Raw genomic sequence first — 27,098 nt, forward strand, 5'->3', positions numbered from 1 at the left:
CATCACATTTACACCTATGTGTTGATGGATTTGTTTATTCACATATATTTAAATATATTTTCACAAGAAAGATAGGACTAGCTGCTTGATATGGCAGTATACTATCAGTAGGCTATATATCAATTTATTTGTCAACTATTAGGAGTTTGCATTATATATATATATATATATATATATATATATATATATATATATATATATTACAGATTTTTAACCACTCTAGAATAAACGACCATTCATTAAAACCACACGTGTTTAGAAATAGCAATAAAATATATGTGTATTAATTATTAGACATATAGTATATATATATATATATATATATATTTGTTTGTTTCTTAATTGGTGTTTAAAATGCATGTTTTAATTTATGTTTGAAAAATAATTTATAAAATTAAATCTAAGAACTTTTTTTTTTTTGTGAAGAGCCCATAATTTGCATTTTCCTATCAAAATAACTGCATACTAGTTTTTACATAGTCATTGTTAAAATGAAAAGGTACATCAATTACACACATTTCTATCATACACCCAATTTTCTAAATCCTTCCAAAATACCCATTTGTAATATCTGTACCATCTCTAAATGGACACAAATGACGTCAGATGTATATAAACTGTGGGTGTTTCCCTGAGCGCATCGCTTGTGTTACCGTTGGGTTGTCCGATTCATTTGACGGTGTCGGTTCGTTCGTACGATTCATTTCAGTGAATCGGTTCTTTCGAGTTTAAATTGATACCAGAATATCCACGAGTAGCATTTTCAATCTGGCTGTCATGTATCATCTGTGTTTTTTTGAGTAAGTTATAATACAGACATTCGTTGTATTGAGTAGCTTATAAATAGTACTCATCTAACACCAGCTTGCTCTATTCTTTTTCTATTCTATCTGTTTTCTTATTCTTTTTTTAAATATTATTTAAAAGCCCTTGCTACGTGTTCTACGTTTAACTGAGACTTGTTATAACACTTGTATATCATTGCACCTTTCTTGATTTTGTATTATAGCTTCCATTGTGCTTATTAAGTCACTTTGGATAAAAGCATCTGTTAAATGACTACATGTATAGAAATGTATATATGTGCCAGATACATTTTTAACATCCCAAATAAATCATATTTAGTGGCAAAATGCATATGCTGCTCCAGTTTTCCCTCCCAGCATGTTCTTCGTCAAAGATCCAGAGAGAATCGGTTCGGCTGAATCATTATAGCGAACCGAGTCAAACGAAAGACTCGCTCGTGAATCGGACACATCAGGAATTTGTGTGAACTTTGCAACATGGCGGCAGAGCACATCGGCGAGTTGGCAAGCATGGAGAGCTCCAGCCAAAGCGCTCGGCTCGGCTTCTGCAGCGACAGATACTCACTGCTGGTCATTGTTGGACAGCCCGGTCCGGCCGGATTTGTGGACTTACTAGTGTCAGAGATCGAGAGAGGTAAAGTTTCGTCTAAAGTGTGTGATGATGATTGAATGAGAGCCAGCGCGCGCTCCCCTCGCCCATCATCACTCTCTGAGTTCACGAAGAGAGAAACAGTGTAGCAGCTTCATCAGAAAATATATTTGTGTAGCTCATGTTGCTAGAGTTTTATCAGTATTATTGTTATTGTTTATTATTATTTGTACAAATAGGCTTAATAAGTTCTTAATAAGATATTGAGAAATCTTAATAAGTCTTAATACGATATAGAGAACTGTGGTTTTCTAGTTTAAAGTTTCTACGACTAGTTCAGACATATCTTTTTAAACCTGAAAGACTGTGATGGCTTGTTATCCAATATAAAAGCCTGACGAGTGGATGGCATGCAGAATTACCACTAAAAAGTCTCTTGAAAGCTGTCACATGGCATGAATGTAACCAAATATCAACTCAAGAGACTCCCTTTTGTTCATGTGACCTTGACCTCTCTTCATTTTGTCAGCTGAGAGGAACTAAAATGAGATGAATGAGGGCTCTCGGCTTTCAACACATCCCATAAAAGCTTAAATCGATACGGGGAAGTTCTACAAAGTTGGACTCGACAGACTAAATAACAGCTTGCCTCTGCTTATGTTGCCTATAATGGTGTTGGTTTTTCAGTATTTCCTGGTTCTTCTGCGAGATGTTTGGCCCCTGGATCCCGAAGCACATAAAGAGACCCAGCCTGCTCTGCAGTTCATCAATAATGCAGCTCATTTACTTCAGCATGGCTAAGCCGACGTGACTTCCCCGTTCAGACGGTCCGCTTGAAATCTCTCCAATCCTCCAATCTGAACGCACCCTCTTATGAAAGAAAGATAAGCGCATTCATACAGCAGCAGATATGCGTCTCTGGCTTGTTTTCTCTGTCGAAAGGCCCTGAAAAGCGAAGCAGAACAGCTATATATAGCCAGCCTTGTGTTTGCAGACTCTCCTTCCTCATTGCGCTGGTTGGTTCATAGTCCATCTTTAAAATGTGCGCGATACATCAGCCTTGTTGAAAGGGAACTGATTAGACTGGCGTAAGCTGGTCTTTTGACGTTTAAGACTGGGTTTATACACTTTCTAGTTGGTAAGATTGGGAGTTGATTGTGAGATGACTGTGTGTGTGCGGCTGGGATTGCTAACATCTGCTTTCCTTTGATTTTCCGTCTCTTTATCTGTTGCTATACACAAGGGTCGTGTGACCGATACGCACACATCCTCTTTGAGACTGCTGCCAGCGTTTCCTTTTCTTCCTGCAGCCTTCCACCTCGGTAGTCGGACAGGAATAAGATTTCTTTCATGTTTTGAATGCTGTCAGAGACTTTAAATAGGAAGCAATTCTGCAGTCGTGCAGTTCGTTCTGCGTCCGCAGTGGTGTGTTTTTCATCACTCTGAGCGAGTGTGAGAGTGTTTTCGCAGATAGCTCGTAAATCATAAGCACTTTCTGAACCACTTTCATTAAAAACGTGATCAGCTCCCACACTTCTTTATCGTTATAGCTAAAACAAACCAGTCTGGAAACATAAGTGTGCAGCATTTGACATGAATGACGAAACGCTCTTTCGACATGCTAGCAAACACATACACATAACTTGCGTATCAATGCGTATAGCTACCATTGTTGGAAAAGATACTTCGAAACAAGCTACTTTGTTGAGATGTGGTCACATTTAACATTGTTTGGCAAATTTTCAAAGCGATATCTAGTTGTTTCAATAGAAATACATGCGATTGGGAATTTCATGGAAAAACGTAAAAAAATTTTTATTTTGAATTGGGTTCGAATTGGTTAAACGAATTCACCGTGTTGACCAACAGAAAGATGTTTGGTTTGAAAGGGAGTTTGAGCTGTGCTTTAAACATCATTACACTATTGGAAACAGACAATGGATTTTTTGGGGTGAAAAATAATTGTCTACCCAAGTAGCTATTTACACGACAACAAATGTACTAAAAATGGGAAAGATTTTACTTTAATTTTATTAAAGGATTTGTATTGTCAAAACTATACAAACAGTATTGTCAAAACTATTTCCGTTCACATGGATCCATGAAAACAACTAAAAATGCTGTATTATTCACGCCAGGCCAGTAGATGGCGATGTCTCTTTATAAAGAAACACTATAAACACACAGCTTATAGACTGAACACGAAATTCAATTCACAAATTCATGTTTTTCTATAGTTCAAAAACTCCCACTTTGAAACTTAATTTTAAAAGTTTGCATTTGCAGGCCCCCAAAATATCATTGTCGCATAAATTAAATGTATGGCTAAAACGTGTAAGATGTTTTTCACTTTTTTGGAAAGCAGTGTCACGTAAACTAAAGCTAAAGCTAAATACATTAACGCTAATATAAAAGGTGGGTGGTATGTTTTAAAATAGATCAGACTATCAATTTACGTAGTTTATATTATGAAACAGCCAAACTTACTATTTATTTTAGTTTTTTATTAAATGGACTTGAGGTTGACGACATTATGCTTGAACGGATACATTTTAAATATTAAATGCAACATTTAAACACAGAGTTTATAAAACCACAGCCTTTAGCTAAATATTTCAGCGAGGGAATAAAATTGTGCATTATAGATTTAAATCTTCTGAACCAGTTAATCTACTAAAATAAACTTCAGAATGCAACATATGAGAGAGACATTAAGATCCATTATTTCCAGAGCTGATGTTTTTCACATGTTTGTTTGTTTTTTGTCATGCTATGTTAGAGGCTAGGAAAACACGCAGAGTTCTGCCGAAGTATATTGCTACCATCCACATTTGGGCAGTACGTGAGGAAAACCATGCAGTCATTGCAGTAGTAGAGTTCTTCTTGAGTGAGTCAGAGAAAGAGGTCACCTTATTTTGGCTCAGGGGGAAATAATAAAAAATTCCAGATAGGTGTTGAATTGTGTATAACTACTCTTGTTCTCTGTCTTTGCATTATATCTGTCCAGAGAACAAAAACTCAGACCGACTTTGACCTCTTGCTTGGTTATAAAATATGTAGTTAGAGAAGAGCGCTGCTTGGTTTCATGTTTTCTCATAAACTCTGAGAGAGGTGGTTTACTCATTTATTGCACCACAGTCACAGTAATCTCACCAGAAGGTTTCTAAATCAAGTCTGTCAGTGTCTCTTGGTGCATGGACCACAGGATGCTGTCTGTCAGTAGAAGATCTCAATGTCAGTATCTTCAGTGGACAGTGAATGTGCTCCATGAATAATTCAGCTTTTGCTCGTGTTGACTGCAGTCTGACTGGGCTGCTTTCATCTTTGTGTAGGTGTTCGCTCCTGGGACGTCGACTTGAGCGCCTGCAACATAGATGAACAGCTCAAACTCTTTATTTCAAGACACTCTGCTTTCGTCTCTGAAGACCTCAAAGGTAAGAATCGAACAATCTACATATGAACTATTTGCTCTTGTCTGTTTGGAGGGAGATCTGTGAAATTTGATTAATGTTTATTTGAGAGTATTGTACGACCCTAAAGGGACATAGTGATGGAAAGGTATATGTGATTAAATTATATTGCGATGATTTTGTGTTCTTTTGCAAAAAAGCATTTATTTAAAAAAAAAATAGCATTCCCTTGCAAAACTTTCTTTGTGAGTGAACAAAAGTTTTTTTGGACGAAGGAAGAATTTTCCTTAAGTGAGCGTAACATTTCTTTGGAGAATACAGAGATTTTATACTCACACACAAAAGTTTTTTAAGGAAATCAAAAAGTTTGCAAGTGAACAAAGGTTACTTCGTGGGAAATGCAAAAGTTTTTTTTTTTTTTTTTGAGAGAGAGAGAGAGAGCACGAAAGTTTTTACAAATAAATAACGTCTTTTGAGGGGAGAATGCAAAGTTTTGTGATGTAAATGCAAACGTTTTGCAAGTGAACTCAAAGTATCTTAAGGAAACATTTTTTCAGGAAATGCAAAGTGACAGAACGCACAAGTTTTTGCAAATGAATTTAAAGTTTCTTGGGTGAAATGCTAAAGTTTTTTGTTCTTTTTTTGGGGAGAATGCAATATATTCGCTAGATATTGAAAAGAATATTAGCTCAATTATATTCCAGTGATTTCATGTTCTCTTGCAAAAACTTTGCATCTCTCTTAAGAAATGTTGTGTTCCATAGCAAAGCTAACAATGTCCTGAATGAGGCTTCAGACTGGAGTTTGGCAGCTGACAGAACAGCTGAAGTTCTCCAGGCCTAAATCAAATTTCCCATTGTCTATTAAACCTGTGCTGCCCAAAGGAGTCCTCAGGACCCTGTTAAATGTGTCTTGTGTATTCCTCTCCTTTATCTCAAAGGCACAGTGATGTGCATAAGTGATGTTTTGATGCTGTGGGCGACCATTGGCTGGTCTGATTCTTCTCTGACTTCAGCAGTGGAGAAACATTGATATATATTAGTTATGGATAGATATATAAGTCCTTTGTCTGATAGTTGGCAGTTCACCGGTCGCCTGCATGTCAGATTTGTCAGCTCTGCTGAAGTTGGTCAGGATAGCGTCGACAGTATTTGTCTAAAGTAAGCATGGTTGTACAATGAGGGTTGAATCAGCAGCAGTGGCTTTTCTTTTTTAGCAACCAGCTGCTGCCATCCTGTCTGTGAGCAATTATCTGCCGATTATCGTCGTTTCAAAGTGGGTCTGACTTTGTTGAGGTGCTTATAATATATGATTAAAGGGAATTTCATGTCAATAAAGTTTACACGCAGTGCAAATGTGAAGCCTTTGTTCATATTAAAATGTAGTTTAAGGTAATTCATTTCTGCAAAAACAGCCATAAGATGATAGACGCTGATGATAGAGAAGAATAAGCTGAGCTTTGGTTCACAGTATCTCCTATCCTGACTTGGATGTTGAAGTGCATGTGAAAGCGTCTCTGATCTGAACGTCCCCTCGGGCTCAAACTGTTCTCTTCATGAGCGTCCCCTCACAGAGGAGTCTGTGACTGTAAATGTCTCTGTGCCCAGAACAACACTGCCTTTCAGTGCCACACTCCTTTTTCTGTGTGTTGTTCAAGAATTAATATTTTTGGGCATTTATAATCACAGGGAGCTCGAGCTCTCCATGTTTTGATTTGCCTTGTACAATGAAGGCACTGTGTTGAAGCAGCAGGGTTTGAATACGATTGGGAAGAAGTTCAGTCTTCCACCCATAGGGGAATGTGGAATTCAGTCATAACATTAACATCCATTTACATTAATTTTTATGGATTTACTTTTCACTGCAGGTCATATTCTGTATTTGGCTGATCATGTGACAAATAAAAATCTAGAATCTTGAATAAAATGGAATTTTCAACATAACGCGGAATCTCGTGGAATTTGGTGAATTTTGAATGAATAAATCAAAATTTGGGCTGTACACTTCACAGCGATATGGATGAATATTAAAGCGTAAAACACTTTATTGCATTTGATTTAAAATTGTTGTCTCATGCATGCAGAAACTAAATTTTCTTTGTGACCGCACTTCAAAATAAAAGGTTGGTTTAACTTGAAGAAACTATGACAAATGTATTACTACTGCACTGTAAAATGAAAAAGAAATACAATTATTATATATTTTCTTTATGGAATAACAACTTTTTTTATCTGTTCTTTACCCCGTCATTGTCCACTGTCCCTCTTTAACCCCATCCTCCTGCCTGTACATCCCTGTACACCCTCCCAGTGTGTTCATGTAGGATTAGTTCCCGCTGATTGTGACCGGTATACTGACCCAGTCATTTCCAGCAACACATGCTGACTAATCCTGACTAATCTTTGAGCAGCTGTTCAGGAGTGTCACTGGCACATCGCTCTGATCTCTGTCAGAAGAGCTTTCTCCTTCCTGTTCCTGGAAATGGGTTTATGTCCACAGTGCTGTCAGTCTGTATGGCAGGGATAGGCAACGCCGGTCCTGGAGTTTACCTTCAGCCTTCATAAAAACTCACCTGCCTGTATCTATCTAGTAATCCTGAAAACACTGATTGACTTGTTCAGGTGTGTTTAATTAGGGTTGGAGCTAAACTCTGCAGGACAGTGGCCCTCCAGGACCAAAGTTGCCTATCCCTGGTGTATGGTATAATAAAACACATACATACATAGTTTTATTTAAATCATAAAACTATGTATGACCACATCAGTGAGACTCCTCATCTCTCATGATGGGTTCATTTGAAAGATGTTGGAGTTTGTGTACACTTTGGAAGTAGTGAGCTTTTTGGCCCAAGGCAGTAGATACTAAACCCTGTTTCTGGATCCCCCTTAATCTAGAGAAGAGATATTCCAGCACACGCGAAGCAGCCTTTACCTGAACTCTTGAGCCCCTTTCACACTGCACGTCGGACCTGGCAAATTGCCGGAACATTGCCGGGTCGCCTTCTGTGAGAAAGCAAACACGTCCCGGGATTGATTCCGGCATTGAACCCGGGTCGGGGACCTAGTAACATTGGCGGGTTGAACCCGGAACGAGCGCTGTGTGAACAAAAGCCAGCTCTCATGTCGAAGTGATGACGCAGGTTATCGCGCGACTCTTTTACCGGCTGTTTTGAAAGAAGATCAACGTTTGTGACGAAAAAATATGTGCAAACTGTAATGAAGCAGAGATCAGTTAGTTCCTCACTTTCTGCGCTGACGCCGAGATCGTTCTCTTGCTTCAGTGAAAGTATAACGTGCCTAATGATTTCGACTCGTACATTACACGTCACGCGCTGATGTCACGTGTCGTTACTGGATCTTTACGAGTTGTGTGTGAAAGCACGCACATATCCCGGGTAATCACTGGCAGTGTGAAAGTGCAAAATCTAGTGACCCGGGAACAATTGCAGGAACACTTTACCCGTGTATTTGCCGGAATCGCAGTGTGAAAGGGGCTTTCGAGACATACTTATGGTATCTGGGTAGAGTTTAGGGGAATTTAAAATTCCAGTTGGTTTGATAACTCGACATTCAGGCCTTGTGATTTCCAAGCAGAAATAAAAATTTTTTAGTTTTTAAAAGTTTTAAATGAAAAAATAAATAAAATCAATAGCAGTGATTGATTGAGAGCAATTCAATGGTTCATTTGAAATGAGATGCTTATCAATCTTGTCAAATATGCACAAAAACTATTGACACCATTTTTGACTTGCTGATAAATGGTCATGGAAGCTATGAAAAATAACTTTCTTTCTTTCTTTCTTTCTTTCCGCAAATTGCTTTAAGACCCAAAAATGTCACTGTATGTTGGAATCATTTACCTTTTTTTGTATATTGAGTTTATATTAATTACATTTTTTCTTTGTAGAAAAATAGCTGGTTTTTAGTGCTTTGATTCAGTTTGTTTAATGGTGTCCCACTGTTGGAAAGAAAGAATTAAGAATAATAATTAAAAAAGTTGATGTCCCCATGGAAGCTCCTTGTTGCTAGTATCTCCTAGTACTAGTTTAACAGCTATCAAGGTGTGTTTCAGCTGTGTCATGTGTTTGTCAGAGCAGATGGTCCCAGCAGAACGTCCCGAGCAGCAGATAGATCAGATTAAACCCCTCACCCCTATTTACACAAATGACAGAGAACAGGACCAGCTGGGTGTGTGTTTGTTCAAGGGCCTGCAATATGTTTGACAGCGTCCCGTACACAACATGAGTAGCGCTCTGTTTCCATATGCTGTTGTATTTCATGTGTCTGTTCTGAAGAGCTGTGTTCAGCAGCAGATGTGATGGTCTGTGCTGCAGTTGTTTGTAATGCGTGGCAGGGGAAGGGCCTCCTCAAACACATAATTACTCTTTGATAAGATCTGAGGCATCAGCTTCACTGGAGTTTTATTATGGTTGTACACAACAACAGTGCTGCAGGTTCTGCTTTCATGGCATCTGTTTCTAGCTGAGTTAGGGATTTGTTTTGTCACCGTGCACCAGCAGAGCTTTGTAACTTAGAAATTGAGAAAGTTTCTGAAATCCAAGCTCTGAATAAGTCTAGAATTATAGTTTCTTCTCTTTAAATGTTTTAAGCCTAAAAAAAGTTTGCATTTTCAATTCATGCAATATCTTAAATGAATTGCTTCTATTTTTTTGGCCATTAAATATGACTAATATTATTGGTAGTTGTGTCCTTTAACATTTAATTTAATGGTGCCGCTGCCACAATCTCAACTAATTTGGTTTTGTAGATCGGTCTGAAGCCCTAGATATTGTTTCCCAACTTCTCTGTGACTAAAGGCTGAAAGATGTTGTCATAGCAGTATGTCCGCATACAGGAAGGAAAGAGATGCTTCCTACCATGTGTTTTCAACTAGTTCTGCTGCAGAGAGGCTAGAGTTACCATCAGCTCACGTTTGCTCATTGTTTGTGGAAAAGACAGGAACATGTCATGACATGCAGCCAGTCCTAAACATCCTGTACTTCCTAATCCACTGCATCTAAATGATATTGTTGTCATGAATGATGAAAGTTATTGAGGAAGTAAAACTTTTTGACTAGAGCAATATGATGCAGCATGATGCAATTCATATATGCAGCTGATCTGGTGGTCTTTGCACCATTTTGGCCGTGGTCTTGATGAAGAATTCAGTGATGGGACATTTTTAAATCCAGGTGCTACAGTATGCTGTGCTTTATTCAAATAAATGGCTTAGAACTTCGCAACAAGGGTCATTGTGACCACATTTAATTCGTAGCATTTGGCATCTTTCATTGAAAGGTTCGTTAGAAAGAGAGATAAAAATGTGAAAAATTATCAGGAATCTTCAAATTGTGTGTTTTGCTGTCATGTTTGTAACTATGCTGTAGCTTCTGCATGCAACATTTATATACTAAAATGTTAAATAATTTCCCACTGTTATTGATCATACACAAACTTTTTAAAAGGCCACACTCTTTGCCTCTATCCACAGGCCAGAAGACCCTGCAGCACAACGGGGATGTGCTTGAGACCCAGGTGATAGTGAACCCATCTCATGATTTGGTCTGTTCAGAGGTGAGTGTTGAAGTGCTTTGTGCAGATTGCAATACACTAATATCACACTTACTTGGTATAACTGGTTTGCAGGCTTGAATTTAAGTATGGTCGGCAATACAAAATTAAGCAACATTGATCTTTTTATTGGGCTATTACATTTCTCAAATAAGATATCATTAAGGTGCTGTAACCTTAGACATTTTCAGTAACATTGAGCATGCAAAAACCCCATTGGCAATAGCACTGAGTCAAGAAATCTGCATGATGAAATTCCTATTTGTAAGACTGGATTGGCCTGTGAAATTTCACAGAGCAGTGGTGAATGTGGTCGCTAGACTAGTTTTGCCATTTTTAAGACTAGTAAGTAATTGCAAATATTATAGTTATACGTTAAGAAATTAAGCCATTTTAGAGAAGATATATACTGTTAAATGTCATTGAAATACAGATTAACTATATTTAAAAAACTAAAAAACTGTGCATTTACATTTTTTAAATCCCTCCCAGTTCTAGCTTACACTATTCTAGATTATGTTTGAAACTTTGTATTGCTAGCTCTTCTTGTGTTGTACCCAACTCTAAATCAAAGTTGAATTAACATTTGCTTTATGGTATAAATGATACTGTGTACCTTGATTTCTGTTTTGTTGAAACTGTTAAATAGGTTATTGGTTTTGCTGTACAATTACTCACTTGCACCTTCAGTTCCTTTGCTGTTCTCTTTCCACTGCATTTCTTTTCATATAAATGTATGAAAGCTATTTGACTGGTATTTGGGCTACTTGGCATTAGACCGTGTAAATACAGGGAAATGTTGACACATTCCTTGAAATACTTTGGTTATATCTGCTCTTAATTATGTATTTTTTTACTATCCAAAGCCGCAGCCATGTGTCCTCTATTAATCCCTCTTAAAATTTAGTTCTAGTTAAGGTCATGATTTGAGGGCTAAATACCGTTTCTATGATTTAATGTGAGCTTGTTTATACTCTTTTAACAAGATTTGTTAAGGTTAACAATCATTACACATTTTAATTCTCTCTTAATTCTCTAGGTTCGCCGGCTTATTTCTGATACGTCTCTTCACAAGCTGCTAATTCTTGCTGGACAATGTGTTGAAGAGACTGGAGATCTTGTGTTACAAGAAGGGTCTTTTTCACTAAATGACTTTATCCAGATATTTACAGATGAAGAGGTCAGTCAAGCATTTGTCAAATATTTTCTTTATTTTGTAAATTGTACTCTTTTATTATTCAACAACAATTAACATATTAACATTAATTAGTATTAATATACTGTTTTCTAATAGGAAGTGTTTTTCCTTAAAACAGATTGGAGATCTTCTGAGCTCTGCAGACCCTGCTCAGAAAGCCAGCTTAACTCTGAGCTGTCCCGAATCTGGGATGTGGAAAAAATCCCAGTTAGAAAAGCATAATTTGCAAGATTATATAGAAATTAAAACCAATCCTCCGTTATTGCTCCCAGAGATGGAGGGCCTTCAGGAGTTCACAGAGTATCTGTCAGAGTCTCTTGAACCTCTTTCGCCTTTTGATTTGCTCGAACCACCCAGTACAGTTGGCTTCCTAAAACTGTCTCGTCCCTGCTGCTATGTGTTTCCTGGAGGAAGAGGTGACTGTGCCTTCTTTGCGGTGAATGGTTTTAACGTCTTAGTCAATGGGGGGTCTGATTCTCGATCCTGTTTTTGGAAACTGGTGAGACATCTAGACCGAGTTGACTCCGTATTGCTTACCCATGCTGGTGTGGATAATCTACCTGGTATAAACAGCCTATTTAACAGAAAAGCAGCTGAACAAGAAGAAGAGTCTACTGGATCGCAGAGCAACGAAGACTGGCAGAGGAATTTGATATCTCCTGAAATAGGTGTTGTATTTTTCAATGCCTCAGAAAGACTCAAAACATTACAGAGTGACTCCAGGGTCCTTCGGAGTTGTGATCAGGCTTCCCTAACATTAAAGCATTTAGAAAGGTTGTCAATTTTTCCAGAACAGATCAGTCGCTCTGCTGGGCCAACTGTCGAGCCAGTAATTCTTTTCCAGAAGATGGGTGTAGGTCGACTAGATCTTTATGTACTCAATCCCGTCAAAGGTAGCAAGGAACTAGAAACTTTCTTGCAAACTTGGCCTGGCAGCACTCCAAATTTAAAAACCTCTGAAATCCCTCTAGAGTGTATGGTGTCCATATGTGCACTGTTGGTGTGGCACCCAGCTAATCCTACAGAAAAGATCATTCGTGTTCTGTTTCCTGGCTGCACTCCAGAATCCAAGATCTTTGAAGGTTTAGAGAGACTAAAGCATCTAGAGTTCCTTAAACACCCAGTAGTTAGTTTGAAGGACCTTGAGGCACCAAAATTGGATAAACAGCCAAAGCGTGCCGAGAGCAAGGAAAGCCTTAAGAGTATTTCCAAAGAATCTCGATCTGGTAGTGCCACACTCAAAGACAAGTTAAGCAAAGTAGATTTGAAAAAGCTAGACACTAAAACAAAGACTAAACCCACTAATGAATCTGTTCCAAAAGAAGGGAAAGAGAGTGAGGAAAAAGCAAAACCAAAAGATGATGTGAAACCAAGAACTTCTAAGCCTGAAAAGCAAGTGTCTAAGAAAGAACCTGTTAAAGATGAGAAAAAGGAAGTTAGAAAGAAAGAGGAAAGGCCACTGACAAGTATGACAAAGAAAGACGAGAATGTAGAGAAAAAGAAAGAACCCTTGAAAAAAGATCTTGGTGCAAAGCCCAAGAAAGATATTAAACCCGAGCTGAAAAAGGAGATTAAGAAAGATGTCAAACCAGAAGACAAAAAAATGACCAAACCTTTGGTTAAGGATGTTAAGAAAGTAGCTGGAAATTTGCCAGGTAATGCTGAGTCTAGAAAGCCAATGGGCAAGAATGGCTCACTAAAGAAAGACTTTATGGTCCCAAAAAAGGATTCTATAACCAAAGGGAAGCCAAAGCCAGACAAAAAGGAGCCTGACAATTTGAAACCCTCAAGTGCAGAGCAGTCAAAGATATCTACATCTGAGGACAGTACTGCTCAGTTGGAAAAGTTGGGGATGGAAAATGAACATGGGCCATTGCATGATGTTGAAGGCAACCCTTTGAGCTCAAGAACTGAATGTGCCTCTGGAAACAATGACAATCAGGTGAATGGCTCTACAACAGGTACTGATGAAAGTCCAGAGAAGTTTCGCAGTATGGATGGGGTCTCTGGCCCGAACAGTGCTATTGGACTTCCCTCCCCACTTTCAAAGACACCAAAGAGTGAGAAAAGTGTTAATTTTGATCTCACGACAACAGAGCTCGATGGATGCCTCAAAAATGATGGCTGTACAAGCTCAGAAGAAAAAACCCTTGAGTTAGTTTCCCCCACAGACTCTGGGAAGAACGGTTCAGGGCTTGAAGATTGCAAGGTAGGTCTCAGCAACTCTGCTCTTGGTTTTGAAGACGGTCAGCAAATCTGCAAGAACTCAATGGCAGGTTGTTCAAGAGGCAATATAGAAAACAGCTCCATATCATCACAAGATAGACAATCAAGCTTTCTCTCCTCAACTTCTCTTAAAGATACTCTACCCGATGGCTCTCCCAGCATCACTTCCTTTCCTGCAGAGGTTGGCTCTCCACACTCCACCGAAGTAGATGATTCCTTATCGGTTTCCTTTGAACAAGTGCCTGTTTGTCATTCACAGGAAGAGATGATCAGCTTGGCATACACTAATGGACATTTAGCAGACCGTGACCCCAAAACAGATATGTCTTTACCTTTAAAAACATCTCATAATAGTCACCACACATATGATGAATCTGAGAATCACCTCATTGGACCACAGATTGACATCCTTCCACATGATGTTGATCTATGTCTGGTTTCACCATGTGAATTTAAGCATCACAAATCTCCAGAGAATCAACAGGGACTCTCCTCTGAGGTGGCTGCCCCAAGTCCTGACCACTCTCTGGAGCCAGTTAGACAGTGCAGTAGTAGCGATCATCTGGAAAGTCAGGAGACGACTTCCTCTGTCAACGTCTCTCTCATCTCGGTTTCTGATTCTGATGTGCCACCAGCCACTGAAGAGTGTCCCTCCATTACTGAGGACTTGGACTCTGATGAGGAACCTAGTGACTTTCCACCCAACCACCCTCACGACCACCCTAGCAGCCATTCGGTACACCACAATTCCCAGCATGTCACTGAAGACCCTCCACCTGCCCCAATGAAGGACCTACCACCACTGCCATCCCAGCCGGGTGCTTGCATGGCTGACCCAGAGGCTGATGGTCTGGGTAAATCTTCCAAGAATGTAACATCAAAGACCAAAAAAACAGCACCAGTGTCCACAAAGACTGCATCTGCAAGCATCATAACACAGAGTGGAAAGACAAAGACTGGTGCTCCGGTGTCTGCCACTGGAACTATTCGGCCAACATCCAGTCTGGACACCAGACCTGCTTCCCGCAATGCTGTTAGCGGATCTAGACTAGTGCCTTCAAAGTCCTCATCTGGTAAGTGCTCATTGCTCCTTCTAGAAATATGACTCACACATATGTTGGGGATCGTTTAGGATATTCACCTAGTCAATTAGCGAGGCTAATTTTTAGAGATGATAAACTGAAAGGAATTAATTTAAAGGCACAATATCTCTGACGGGATTTTAACATGTTAACTATAAACTTTTGATTTTCTAATAGGTTGCATTTCCAAAGCTATGTTTGCACTCAGTCCATATCCAATTATTTGTGTATCTAAATGACCGACTGTCCTCATCGTGTATCGCAACTGTTCAGTTGCAATTTGTGTGTCTTGTGGCGCTTTTACGTTTTACTGAATATCTACATTGGTTTCTACTGAAATTAGGGCTGTTCCGATCACGATCGGCCGACTGTAATGCGCATCTCGTCAGTAAAGACGGTTCTCTAATCAGCGGTAAATTCCAGCAGGTGCATGATTCCACGTTCATTTTCAGCATTTATTTGCGCATCTTCTCAGTTAACAACGGCTCTGTGGAGTAACAGCTGCTCTATGTGAAATCACGCACCTGATGGAATTTACCACTGATTAGAGAACCATCTTTACTGACGAGATGCGCATTACAGTCGGCCGATCGTGATCGGAGCAGCCCTAACGTAAATTATGGTGCATAGGTATGCCTACGCTAAAAAAAAACACGCAAGGGGGTTTGCAATACAGATGTTGTATTACAACACCAAAACATGTTGTGATTTCGCTGGATTATTTTGTCTTGTGGCAGTGGTAGAAACTTAGGAAGATGGAATGCACAGTGTGTAGACAAGGAGTATTTGTAATTTTTCTCTCAACTTTCACTTTAACACAACACAATCCTTGTTTCTCCAAAGAGAATCTGCTTGATGTGTTTACATTTTACATTGCATGAGAAGGTGACATAGGCAAAAAGGCTATCCAAATTTCAAAGAGAGTGGCCAGACTGAAACAGATTTCCAGAAATGTGTTTAGAGTATGATTTCATGTGATGTTTTTTGCCTTTCACTCCTGCAAAATACAATCAGACATGCAAAAAAAATTGGATTTGGACTGACAGTCCAAACAAGGCTTTTATGCCCTTAAAAGTGCCACTGCTCTCTGAGAATATCTTGTCCATTTGTTAGTTCACTGGTGTTCGGTGAACATCTTTAATTAGAATTCTAAAACTTGAATCAGACCAACCAGCTCCAGTGCAGCAATACATTTGCAGAAACAAATGGCCCCAAAGCTTTCCATTTATATCAGAATGGATAAATGGAAGGGACATCAGGAAATCTACTTTGAAGTCCAAATGTCATAAAGTTCTTGCTTTCCTTTGCAGGTTCTGTCACTGCACATTCAAGTTCAGTACCCATCTGTTTGGACTTGGCATATTTGCCCTCTGGCTCAGCAGCTTCCACTGTGGATGTGGAGTTTTTCCGACGCCTCCGTTCATCCTGCTATATAATTAGTGGAGATGAGCCGCACAAGGAAACAGTCATGAGATCTATTCTCGACTCTCTTTTAGAGGGCAAAGCATCCTGGCCAGATGTTCAGGTAAGTAGATGTTTTATTTATTTACATCCCCTTTCTTAAGCTCAAAGTGCTCTATAGCAGTAGGACATATTAAGTATACATGCCCAATCTCTACAGAGGTTGAAATTCACACAAACGACAGATAGTCACTTGACCAGTTCACTGATCAATAGTTGTTTAACAGCTTTTCTGTGACTTTTCAGGTGACTTTGATCCCCACGTTTGATTCGCTGACCATGCACAGCTGGTACCAGGAGACCCACGAACGGCAGAGAGATCTAGCGATCACGGTGCTTGGGAGCAACAGCACCGTAGCCATGCAGGACGAGACCTTCCCAGCATGCAAAGTGGAGTTTTAAACACACCCGAAGAATCACACCCCTGCCTGTCACTAGAGCACTTCTGTTCACTTTCAAAATGTCGTCTCTCAGTCTCTCACGCTTTACCTTGAGCAGCAGGACGAAGCATTTCAGTTCCATTCGTCGGGAATTACTTCTCTGTAATGTTAACACTTCTGCACATCTACACTCGCTGCTTGTTAGGATTCTGTGTGAACAGAGGAGACAGTTTCGCCATTTGTTTTCTTTGTGGCTATTTTTAGCAGTTGTACACATGTGATTTTATACATTGCATCTTGTTGATTATCTAACATTCATCTGATCAGTTTACCATATCTTATGGTCCTACATTGCTTACATTTTGCACAGTTTTGATGCCGCTTTGAAAGCTTTGGCAGAATAGAGTCAGACATGCAGGTTAACACTTGATATTTTGTTAAGGGCAGATGTATTCCTGTATTTCACTGTGCAGATCATGCACTCCACAGTATTTAAATTTTTTTGGTCTGTCAGTGCAACCTTTAGCAAGTTGATTTTCTTCTAGAGAGAAAATGAAGGCAATTCAAATCTCATGTTTACTAGAATTGCACCACTTTTGTCAGTACATGATCAGACATCTGGCTAGATAAACACTTCTCTAGTACAGTCATTTGTACCAAAAACATTTCCAGATTTAAACATTCAGTGGAAAGTGTGGTTTCGCAATGTAAGAAAAATACAATTTTAGTGCATCAAAAGACTTGTGTGTGAACACTACGTAGCAAAGTAAAGTGTTTTTTGTGAAGCGTATATGAAAATATACATAGTGACAGCCAAGAAACATTTTAATTCTGCATTTATTAAGAGTGGAGAATATTATAATCTGTGTTTTTTTTGTTTTGTTTTTTCTTTGTCCCACATACTTGGCTCGTTTCGCTAGAGACACATTATGTGTACAAAGCTGAATGCCTTAATGTTCTTGCGATCATCGACAAACACTAAAGCAGCATGTCATTCACGACACTTAACTTGAGTTCTGAATACTTTTTGCTGATCACCTTGCTTTCCTGATATTTATCTTTAGACAAGCTCGACCAATGTGTACGTTGTCACCGCAATGGCTGCTAAACTTTCTGAGCAATAAAAAGTTTAATTGTGATCAGGTGGAGACATTTCCACACAATTTTCTTATTAGACATTTTCTTATTTGTTTGTACTTTATAGAGCCATTAATGCAAAAGTTAATGCGGCCATGTTTTTCAAAATTGCACTTTTATTTTTTCCTGAGCCGATAAAATTAAAATTAAAAAGGTACAAGTACGGTTTAAATTTTTTTTTTTTTCATACGTTTTTCTTATAAGGAGAAACCAGCCAATCAATAAATAAAATATCACCACAAATGTGTTAAATGTCACTAACAGGCTTTAATGCTTTAGTACTTAATTAAAAAAATGTAAGCGTATTTTGAAATGTTGAATAAAATTGATAAATTAAGAATGAAAGCACTGAGTGGGTTTTTGTCTTTCTGCAGTAGCTTGAAAAATTCAAGAAAACTGGTCATTTTAACGTCTGTTAATTTGTATCTCTCTCACACACACATACATTGATAAAAATCATTATATTTGATTAAACTTTAGTTTAACTCAGATGAAGGCTTAAGTAAAACTAAATGAACGATATTCATCAATCAGACCAAACATTTATTTGTGCAAGGAAGTGCAAAACTAAAAGAGACTCCTTGCTGAAATCTGATTGGTCAATTCGGTTGATTTTATTAATCAGTAGAATAACAGGGATCTTCTGGAACAATATGACTTCGAGAACTGACTGATAAAATAACGTCGTGAAGACGTGAACTGTTTGTCCTTAGTATTTCATTCTGTCGATGATGAGTTTTGTCTTTAATCTATGAAAAGGCATCCCTCTACTGGCCAGGTGTCAAACTTACACAACACACAGTTTCGTTTTCTCAATATTGAAACATTCACTTGTTGCCTCGGCTGTCTTTCATGTCATTGTCGTAAGTATGTTTTAATTTGTTTTGCAGTGACCTACTGTACCCGAGTTACTGTGTTCCTCACAGAAATACCACGGTAACAGTTATAACTCTGACAAAAAGCCACTGAACGCGTAAATTTGAGAGAGAGAGAGAGAGAGAGAGAGAGTGTCTCTACTGCTGCCGCTTACATTTGTTTGTTCTTCAATGTGTCTCAATAACGAGGTCTTGTGTTGTTTAAACCATACATACATAGCCTGTATTTTCTCGTAATAACGAGACACTTTGTGGTTAAAACGACACGTTTTCTCTTAATAACGATACTAAAATGACACATATTTTGCCCACTCATGGCACCATTGCTCACGAACCTGCCCAGTGTATCATCAGCCTTATGTAGCCTAGTTAAAACTGAATAAAAGCTACATTGTGTCCCTCACAAAAATACCATAATGAAGTCTAGTAGGTATTATACTGAAAATGTCTAACTGGTCATATTTACACCCCCTAAAAAGACTTTACTAATATATATGGTTGTAATTTTGATGTCAGTAGTAGCCTAAAATCTTATAGTCAAAAGTCTGTCAATAAGCAATATACATCATTAGCCTAAATATTACAAAATGTAGGCCTATGTTTTTGTTTTTGTTCAAAAAAAACGATTCTCCAGAGAATCAACAGGGACTCTCCTCTGAGGTGGCTGCCCCAAGTCCTGACCACTCTCTGGAGCCAGTTAGACAGTGCAGTAGTAGCGATCATCTGGAAAGTCAGGAGACGACGTCCTCTGTCAACGTCTCTCTCATCTCGGTTTCTGATTCTGATGTGCCACCAGCCACTGAAGAGTGTCCCTCCATTACTGAGGACTTGGACTCTGATGAGGAACCTAGTGACTTTCCACCCAACCACCCTCACGACCACCCTAGCAGCCATTCGGTACACCACAATTCCCAGCATGTCACTGAAGACCCTCCACCTGCCCCAATGAAGGACCTACCACCACTGCCATCCCAGCCGGGTGCTTGCATGGCTGACCCAGAGGCTGATGGTCTGGGTAAATCTTCCAAGAATGTAACATCAAAGACCAAAAAAACAGCACCAGTGTCCACAAAGACTGCATCTGCAAGCATCATAACACAGAGTGGAAAGACAAAGACTGGTGCTCCGGTGTCTGCCACTGGAACTATTCGGCCAACATCCAGTCTGGACACCAGACCTGCTTCCCGCAATGCTGTTAGCGGATCTAGACTAGTGCCTTCAAAGTCCTCATCTGGTAAGTGCTCATTGCTCCTTCTAGAAATATGACTCACACATATGTTGGGGATCGTTTAGGATATTCACCTAGTCAATTAGCGAGGCTAATTTTTAGAGATGATAAACTGAAAGGAATTAATTTAAAGGCACAATATCTCTGACGGGATTTTAACATGTTAACTATAAACTTTTGATTTTCTAATAGGTTGCATTTCCAAAGCTATGTTTGCACTCAGTCCATATCCAATTATTTGTGTATCTAAATGACCGACTGTCCTCATCGTGTATCGCAACTGTTCAGTTGCAATTTGTGTGTCTTGTGGCGCTTTTACGTTTTACTGAATATCTACATTGGTTTCTACTGAAATTAGGGCTGTTCCGATCACGATCGGCCGACTGTAATGCGCATCTCGTCAGTAAAGACGGTTCTCTAATCAGCGGTAAATTCCAGCAGGTGCATGATTCCACGTTCATTTTCAGCATTTATTTGCGCATCTTCTCAGTTAACAACGGCTCTGTGGAGTAACAGCTGCTCTATGTGAAATCACGCACCTGATGGAATTTACCGCTGATTAGATAACCAGCTTTACTGACGAGATGCGCATTACAGTCGGCCGATCGTGATCGGAGCAGCCCTAACGTAAATTATGGTGCATAGGTATGCCTACGCTAAAAAAAAACATGCAAGGGGGTTTGCAATACAGATGTCGTATTACAACACCAAAACATGTTGTGATTTCGCTGGATTATTTTGTCTTGTGGCAGTGGTAGAAACTTAGGAAGATGGAATGCACAGTGTGTAGACAAGGAGTATTTGTAATTTTTCTCTCAACTTTCACTTTAACACAACACAATCCTTGTTTCTCCAAAGAGAATCTGCTTGATGTGTTTACATTTTACATTGCATGAGAAGGTGACATAGGCAAAAAGGCTATCCAAATTTCAAAGAGAGTGGCCAGACTGAAACAGATTTCCAGAAATGTGTTTAGAGTATGATTTCATGTGATGTTTTTTGCCTTTCACTCCTGCAAAATACAATCAGACATGCAAAAAAATTGGGATTTGGACTGACAGTCCAAACAAGGCTTTTATGCCCTTAAAAGTGCCACTGCTCTCTGAGAATATCTTGTCCATTTGTTAGTTCACTGGTGTTCGGTGAACATCTTTAATTAGAATTCTAAAACTTGAATCAGACCAACCAGCTCCAGTGCAGCAATACATTTGCAGAAACAAATGGCCCCAAAGCTTTCCATTTATATCAGAATGGATAAATGGAAGGGACATCAGGAAATCTGCTTTGAAGTCCAAATGTCATAAAGTTCTTGCTTTCCTTTGCAGGTTCTGTCACTGCACATTCAAGTTCAGTACCCATCTGTTTGGACTTGGCATATTTGCCCTCTGGCTCAGCAGCTTCTACTGTGGATGTGGAGTTTTTCCGACGCCTCCGTTCATCCTGCTATATAATTAGTGGAGATGAGCCGCACAAGGAAACAGTCATGAGATCTATTCTCGACTCTCTTTTAGAGGGCAAAGCATCCTGGCCAGATGTTCAGGTAAGTAGATGTTTTATTTATTTACATCCCCTTTCTCAAGCTCAAAGTGCTCTATAGCAGTAGGACATATTAAGTATACATGCCCAATCTCTACAGAGGTTGAAATTCACACAAACGACAGATAGTCACTTGACCAGTTCACTGATCAATAGTTGTTTAACAGCTTTTCTGTGACTTTTCAGGTGACTTTGATCCCCACGTTTGATTCGCTGACCATGCACAGCTGGTACCAGGAGACCCACGAACGGCAGAGAGATCTAGCGATCACGGTGCTTGGGAGCAACAGCACCGTAGCCATGCAGGACGAGACCTTCCCAGCATGCAAAGTGGAGTTTTAAACACACCCGAAGAATCACACCCCTGCCTGTCACTTGAGCACTTCTGTTCACTTTCAAAATGTCGTCTCTCAGTCTCTCACGCTTTACCTTGAGCAGCAGGACGAAGCATTTCAGTTCCATTCGTCGGGAATTACTTCTCTGTAATGTTAACACTTCTGCACATCTACACCCGCTGCTTGTTAGGATTCTGTGTGAACAGAGGAGACAGTTTCGCCATTTGTTTTCTTTGTGGCTATTCTTAGCAGTTTTACACTTGATCATGTGATTTTATTCATTGCATCTTGTTGATTATCTAACATTCATCTGATCAGTTTACCATATCTTATGGTCCTACATTGCTTACATTTTGCACAGTTTTGATGCCGCTTTGAAAGCTTTGGCAGAATAGAGTCAGACATGCAGGTTAACACTTGATATTTTGTTAAGGGCAGATGTATTCCTGTATTTCACTGTGCAGATCATGCACTCCACAGTATTTTAATTTTTTTGGTCTGTCAGTGCAACCTTTAGCAAGTTGATTTTCTTCTAGAGAGAAAATGAAGGCAATTCAAATCTCATGTTTACTAGAATTGCACCACTTTTGTCAGTACATGATCAGACATCTGGCTAGATAAACACTTCTCTAGTACAGTCATTTGTACCAAATACATTTCCAGATTAAACATTCAGTGGAAAGTGTGGTTTCGCAATGTAAGAAAAAAAAACAATTTTAGTGCATCAAATGACTTGTGTGTGAACACTACGTAGCAAAGTAAAGTGTTTTTTGTGAAGCGTATATGAAAATATACATAGTGACAGCCAAGAAACATTTTAATTCTGCATTTATTAAGAGTGGAGAATATTATAATCTTTGTGTTTTTTTTTTTCTTTGTCCCACATACTTGGCTCGTTTCGCTTAGAGACACATTATGTATACAAAGCTGAATGCTTTAATGTTCTTGCAATCATCGACAAACACTAAAGCAGCATGTCATTCACGACACTTAATTTGAGTTCTGAATACTTTTTGCTGATCACCTTGCTTTCCTGATATTTATCTTTAGACAAGCTCGACCAATGTGTACGTTGTCACCGCAATGGCTGCTAAACTTTCTGAGCAATAAAAAGTTTAATTGTGATCAGGTGGAGACAGTTCCACACAATTTTCTTATTAGACATTTTCTTATTTGTTTGTACTTTATAGAGCCATTAATGCAACAGTTAATGCGGCCATGTTTTTCAAAATTGCACTTTTATTTTTTCCTGAGCCGATAAAATTAAAATTAAAAAGGTACAAGTACGGTTTAAATTTTTATTTTTTTTCATACGTTTTTCTTATAAGGAGAAACCAGACAATCAATAAATAAAATATCACCACAAATGTGTTAAATGTCACTAACAGGCTTTAATGCTTTAGTACTTAATTAAAAAAATGTAAGCGTATTTTGAAATGTTGAATAAAATTGATAAATTAAGAATGAAAGCACTGAGTGGGTTTTTGTCTTTCTGCAGTAGCTTGAAAAATTCAAGAAAACTGGTCATTTTAACGTCTGTTAATTTGTATCTCTCTCACACACACATACATTGATAAAAATCATTATATTTGATTAAACTTTAGTTTAACTCAGATGAAGGCTTAAGTAAAACTAAATGAACGATATTCATCAATCAGACCAAACATTTATTTGTGCAAGGAAGTGCAAAACTAAAAGAGACTCCGTGCTGAAATCTGATTGGTCAATTCGGTTGATTTTATTAATCAGTAGAATAACAGGGATCTTCTGGAACAATATGACTTCGAGAAGTGACTGATAAAATAACGTCTTGAAGACGTGACATGTTTGTCCTTAGTATTTCATTGTGTCGATGATGAGTTTTGTCTTTAATCTTTGAAAAGGCATCCCTCTACTGGCCAGGTGTCAAACTTACACAACACACAGTTTCGTTTTCTCAATATTGAAACATTCACTTGTTGCCTCGGCTCTCTTTCATGTCATTGTCGTAAGTATGTTTTAATTTGTTTTGCAGTGACCTACTGTACCCGAGTTACTGTGTTCCTCACAGAAATACCACGGTAACAGTTATAACTCTGATAATAAGCCACTGAACGCGTAAATTTGAGAGAGAGAGAGAGAGAGAGTGTCTCGACCTGCTGCCGCTTACATTTGTTTGTTCTCCAATGTGTCTCAATAACGAGGTCTTGTGTTGTTTAAACCATAGCCAGTATTTTCTCGTAATAACGAGACACTTTGTCGTTAAAACGACATGTTTTCTCTTAATAACGATACTAAAACGACACATATTTTGCCAACTGATGGCAACATTGCTCACAAACCTGCCCAGTGTATCATCAGCCTTATGTAGCCTAGTTAAAAACTGAAAAAAAAGCTACATTGTCTACCTCACAAAAATACCATAATGAAGTCTAGTAGGTATTATACTGAAAATGTCTAACCAGTCATATTTACACCCCCTAAAAAGACTTTACTAATATATATATATATATATATATATATATATATATATATATATATATATGGTTGTAATTTTAATGTCAGTAGTAAAATCTTATAGTCAAAATTCTGACAATAAGCAATATATATCACTAGCCTAAATATTACATAATGTAGGCCTATGTTTTTTGTTTGTTTGTTTGTTTTTTTGTTTTTGTTTTTTAGGAAAAGAATCCAACATTATAATTTTAACACTAACATATGTGACCCTGAAGCACAAACCCAGTCATAAATCGCACAGGTTTATTTGTACAAATAGCCATCAATACATTGTAAGGGTCAAAATGATTGAGTTTTCGTCTATGCCAAAAATCATTAGGATATTAAGTAAAGATCATGTTCCTTGAAGATATTTTGTGAATTTCCTACCATAAATATATCAAAACTTCCTTTTTGATTAGTTACATGCATTGCTGAGAACTTTATTTGGACAGCTTCAAAGGTGATTTTCTCAATTTTATTTTATTTTTATTTATTTTTTTGCACCCTCAGATTTTCAAATAGTTGTATCTCGGCCAAATATTGTCCGATCCTAATAAAACATGCATCAATGGAAAGCTCATTCACTCAGATAAAACACCGACCCTTGTGACTGGTTTTGTGGTCCGGGGTCACATATAACTCTTACAGTATAGATTTGATATTTTTATATCCTCAGTAATCTTGTACGGTCCTGTATCTGCTAGTTTTTGATTCTAGACACATCAGCGACAGCACCCCCTTCTCTGATCGAGAATGAATAGAGGATTCGGTTTAAACGCCTCATCTTTTGGCTATCCCCCAGCAGTCAATGTCACTTCATCCTCAGTGTTCGGCTCAACTCCTAGTGCAGTTCCAGCCTCCTTTTCAATCATCAATGGTGCTAGCAAACCTGAAAACGAAACCGCACCTCCACCTCAGTTTACTTTCGAAGGTATCATACACATATTCAAACATGCAAATGCTCCATGAACTCCCAGTGCTCAGTTTATGACTGTTAATTTTACACCTTAACACAAGCTTCATCTTTGCTGGAAAACGAGTGGAGAAAAACGGAGTGGAGTGAAGAGTAAGTAGACCAATTTATAACTTTCCTAGTTTTTATAACATCCTGGTATCAGCTGCATCTAACAGTGATGTGTTCAGGGTGAGAGAGGCACTGAAGGAGACGGTCAGGTCATTTAAACCAGCCAGTGAGACGGTCACTGAAGCACGGGTGCTGCTGCTCGGTCCCGTCGGGGCGGGAAAGTCCAGCTTCATCAGCTCCGTCCAGTCGGTCTTCTCAGGACGGGTCCTCAACAGAGCCATGGTGGGCTCCTCGTCCTCCACCAGCTTCACCAAAAAGGTAAATGTGACCAGATCTGCACGGGGATTCTGTGTTGATTTTTCCGAGAGGCTCAAGCTATATTTTGCAGTGTGTTCTTCTTGTTGTTCCTCAGCTTCGCTCGTACCCCATCAGAGGAGCAGGAGAGGACACAGACGAGCCCACGGCTCTGGTGTTGTGTGACGTGATGGGTGTAGGTGAAGGAGAAGGCACTGGACTCACTCTTCACGATGCACTGTCTGTCATCAAAGGCCACGCTCCAGAGGGACACCAGGTATTGTGTTGTGTTGACCAAGTGTGTATTTAACAGCACAGTTGTTAGTAAAACTCTGCGTTGTCTTTCTAGTTCAGTCCCGAGCAGCCGATTGGAGCCGAGACTGTGGGCTTCGTCAGGAAACCGAGCACTAATGATGAAGTGCACTGTGTGGTGTTTGTGATCGACGGATCTAAAGTCGGCTCCTACGCCAAAAGCTTTGGTGCCACTTTCCAACAGTTACGAGAACACATCAGCAACTTAGGTGAGTTGTGTTTGAAGAGTGGACCGTATGTGCTATACATTTACTTTTAAGTAAGTGTAAGACAAAACAAAGGCACTGACACATTTTAAGATCTGTGCAAGTTTCCTTCGATCGAAACAGCTCAGAATTGCATTTGAGTCTGGGACTAGTCTGTGAATCCAGGGTTCGAGCTGTGAAACGTCTAATATCACTGTGTGTCTTGAAGGTGTACACCAGGTGGCGTTACTGACCCATGTGGACCAGGTGTGTAACGCTACCAGAAGGGATATAACCCAGGTTTACAAGAGCAGGGCCGTTCAGCAGGCCGTATGTCACGCTCGATTATAATCTTTACATCTGAATGCTTGACGTTACCGTGTTCTGCTGTTTGAGCGTCTCATGATTCCTCTCTCTAGATGGAGAAGACTGGGCAGCTGCTGGGAATGGCCACATCCTACATCGTCCCGGTGAAGAACTACTGCTCAGAGCTGGACCTGGACGAAAACACTGATGTTCTGCTGCTCAAAGCTGTTGATCACATCTTACAATACGTGAATCTGTTCTTTCAAGACGACACTGATTAAACTTCTGCAGAGTTTTGCTCCAGTCTCGATCAAACCTGCCTGATTGTAACTTCCTAGTGATCCTGAAGACCCTGGTTGTTTTGTTCAGGTGTGTTTAATAATGTTTGAAAAAGTGGAGCATTACAATAACAATTCACACTACAAAATACAGAAGTGCCCAAAATGAGTTCATCTCAGTTTTGTCCCGTTGAAATGATGAGGCCAAAACTTGTTGTTCTTGTTATTGTTCTGTTGAACTGTCACAAATGATCTGAATTAATTAAATGTCAGTAATTAACAATACTGCATATTCTATCCCAAACGCGTACAGTAAAGTGGATATACAGTATACAGCACCCATCAGTTATTTTCAGGTCTATAGTGACACCTGCTGGCGCAGTTT

At 39.1% G+C, this 27,098-nt stretch overlaps 2 protein-coding genes across 4 annotated transcripts; both read left to right on the plus strand.

Annotated features, from left to right (window-relative positions):
• Positions 1-1,247: 1,247 nt before the first annotated feature.
• Positions 1,248-23,073, plus strand: map1sa (microtubule-associated protein 1Sa). Of its 3 annotated transcripts, none has more exons than XM_026197888.1 (8): positions 1,248-1,440; positions 4,728-4,829; positions 10,296-10,378; positions 11,415-11,555; positions 11,692-14,298; positions 19,395-19,968; positions 21,288-21,502; positions 21,685-23,073. In XM_026197888.1, the coding sequence occupies exons 1-8, from the start codon at positions 1,284-1,286 to the stop codon at positions 21,838-21,840; spliced, it is 4,035 nt and encodes a 1,344-aa protein (XP_026053673.1). In that variant the 5' UTR covers positions 1,248-1,283; the 3' UTR covers positions 21,841-23,073. The 3 variants fall into 3 exon arrangements, with proteins under 3 accessions (XP_026053673.1, XP_026053672.1, XP_026053671.1); XM_026197887.1 differs by having other exon boundaries at positions 11,692-14,283; positions 19,380-19,968; XM_026197886.1 differs by lacking the exons at positions 19,395-19,968; positions 21,288-21,502; positions 21,685-23,073 and adding exons at positions 16,192-16,406; positions 16,589-17,987 and having other exon boundaries at positions 1,249-1,440; positions 11,692-14,872.
• On the plus strand, positions 18,673-26,990 carry ifi44g (interferon induced protein 44g). The gene is made up of 8 exons (XM_026197889.1): positions 18,673-18,722; positions 25,019-25,245; positions 25,332-25,380; positions 25,458-25,656; positions 25,751-25,909; positions 25,982-26,153; positions 26,359-26,459; positions 26,549-26,990. The coding sequence occupies exons 2-8, from the start codon at positions 25,068-25,070 to the stop codon at positions 26,714-26,716; spliced, it is 1,026 nt and encodes a 341-aa protein (XP_026053674.1). The 5' UTR covers positions 18,673-18,722; positions 25,019-25,067; the 3' UTR covers positions 26,717-26,990.
• Positions 26,991-27,098: the final 108 nt, after the last annotated feature.

This window comes from Carassius auratus, chromosome 22 (genome assembly GCF_003368295.1).
Source record: "Carassius auratus strain Wakin chromosome 22, ASM336829v1, whole genome shotgun sequence".
In the NCBI taxonomy this organism is placed as follows: Eukaryota; Metazoa; Chordata; class Actinopteri; order Cypriniformes; family Cyprinidae; genus Carassius; species Carassius auratus.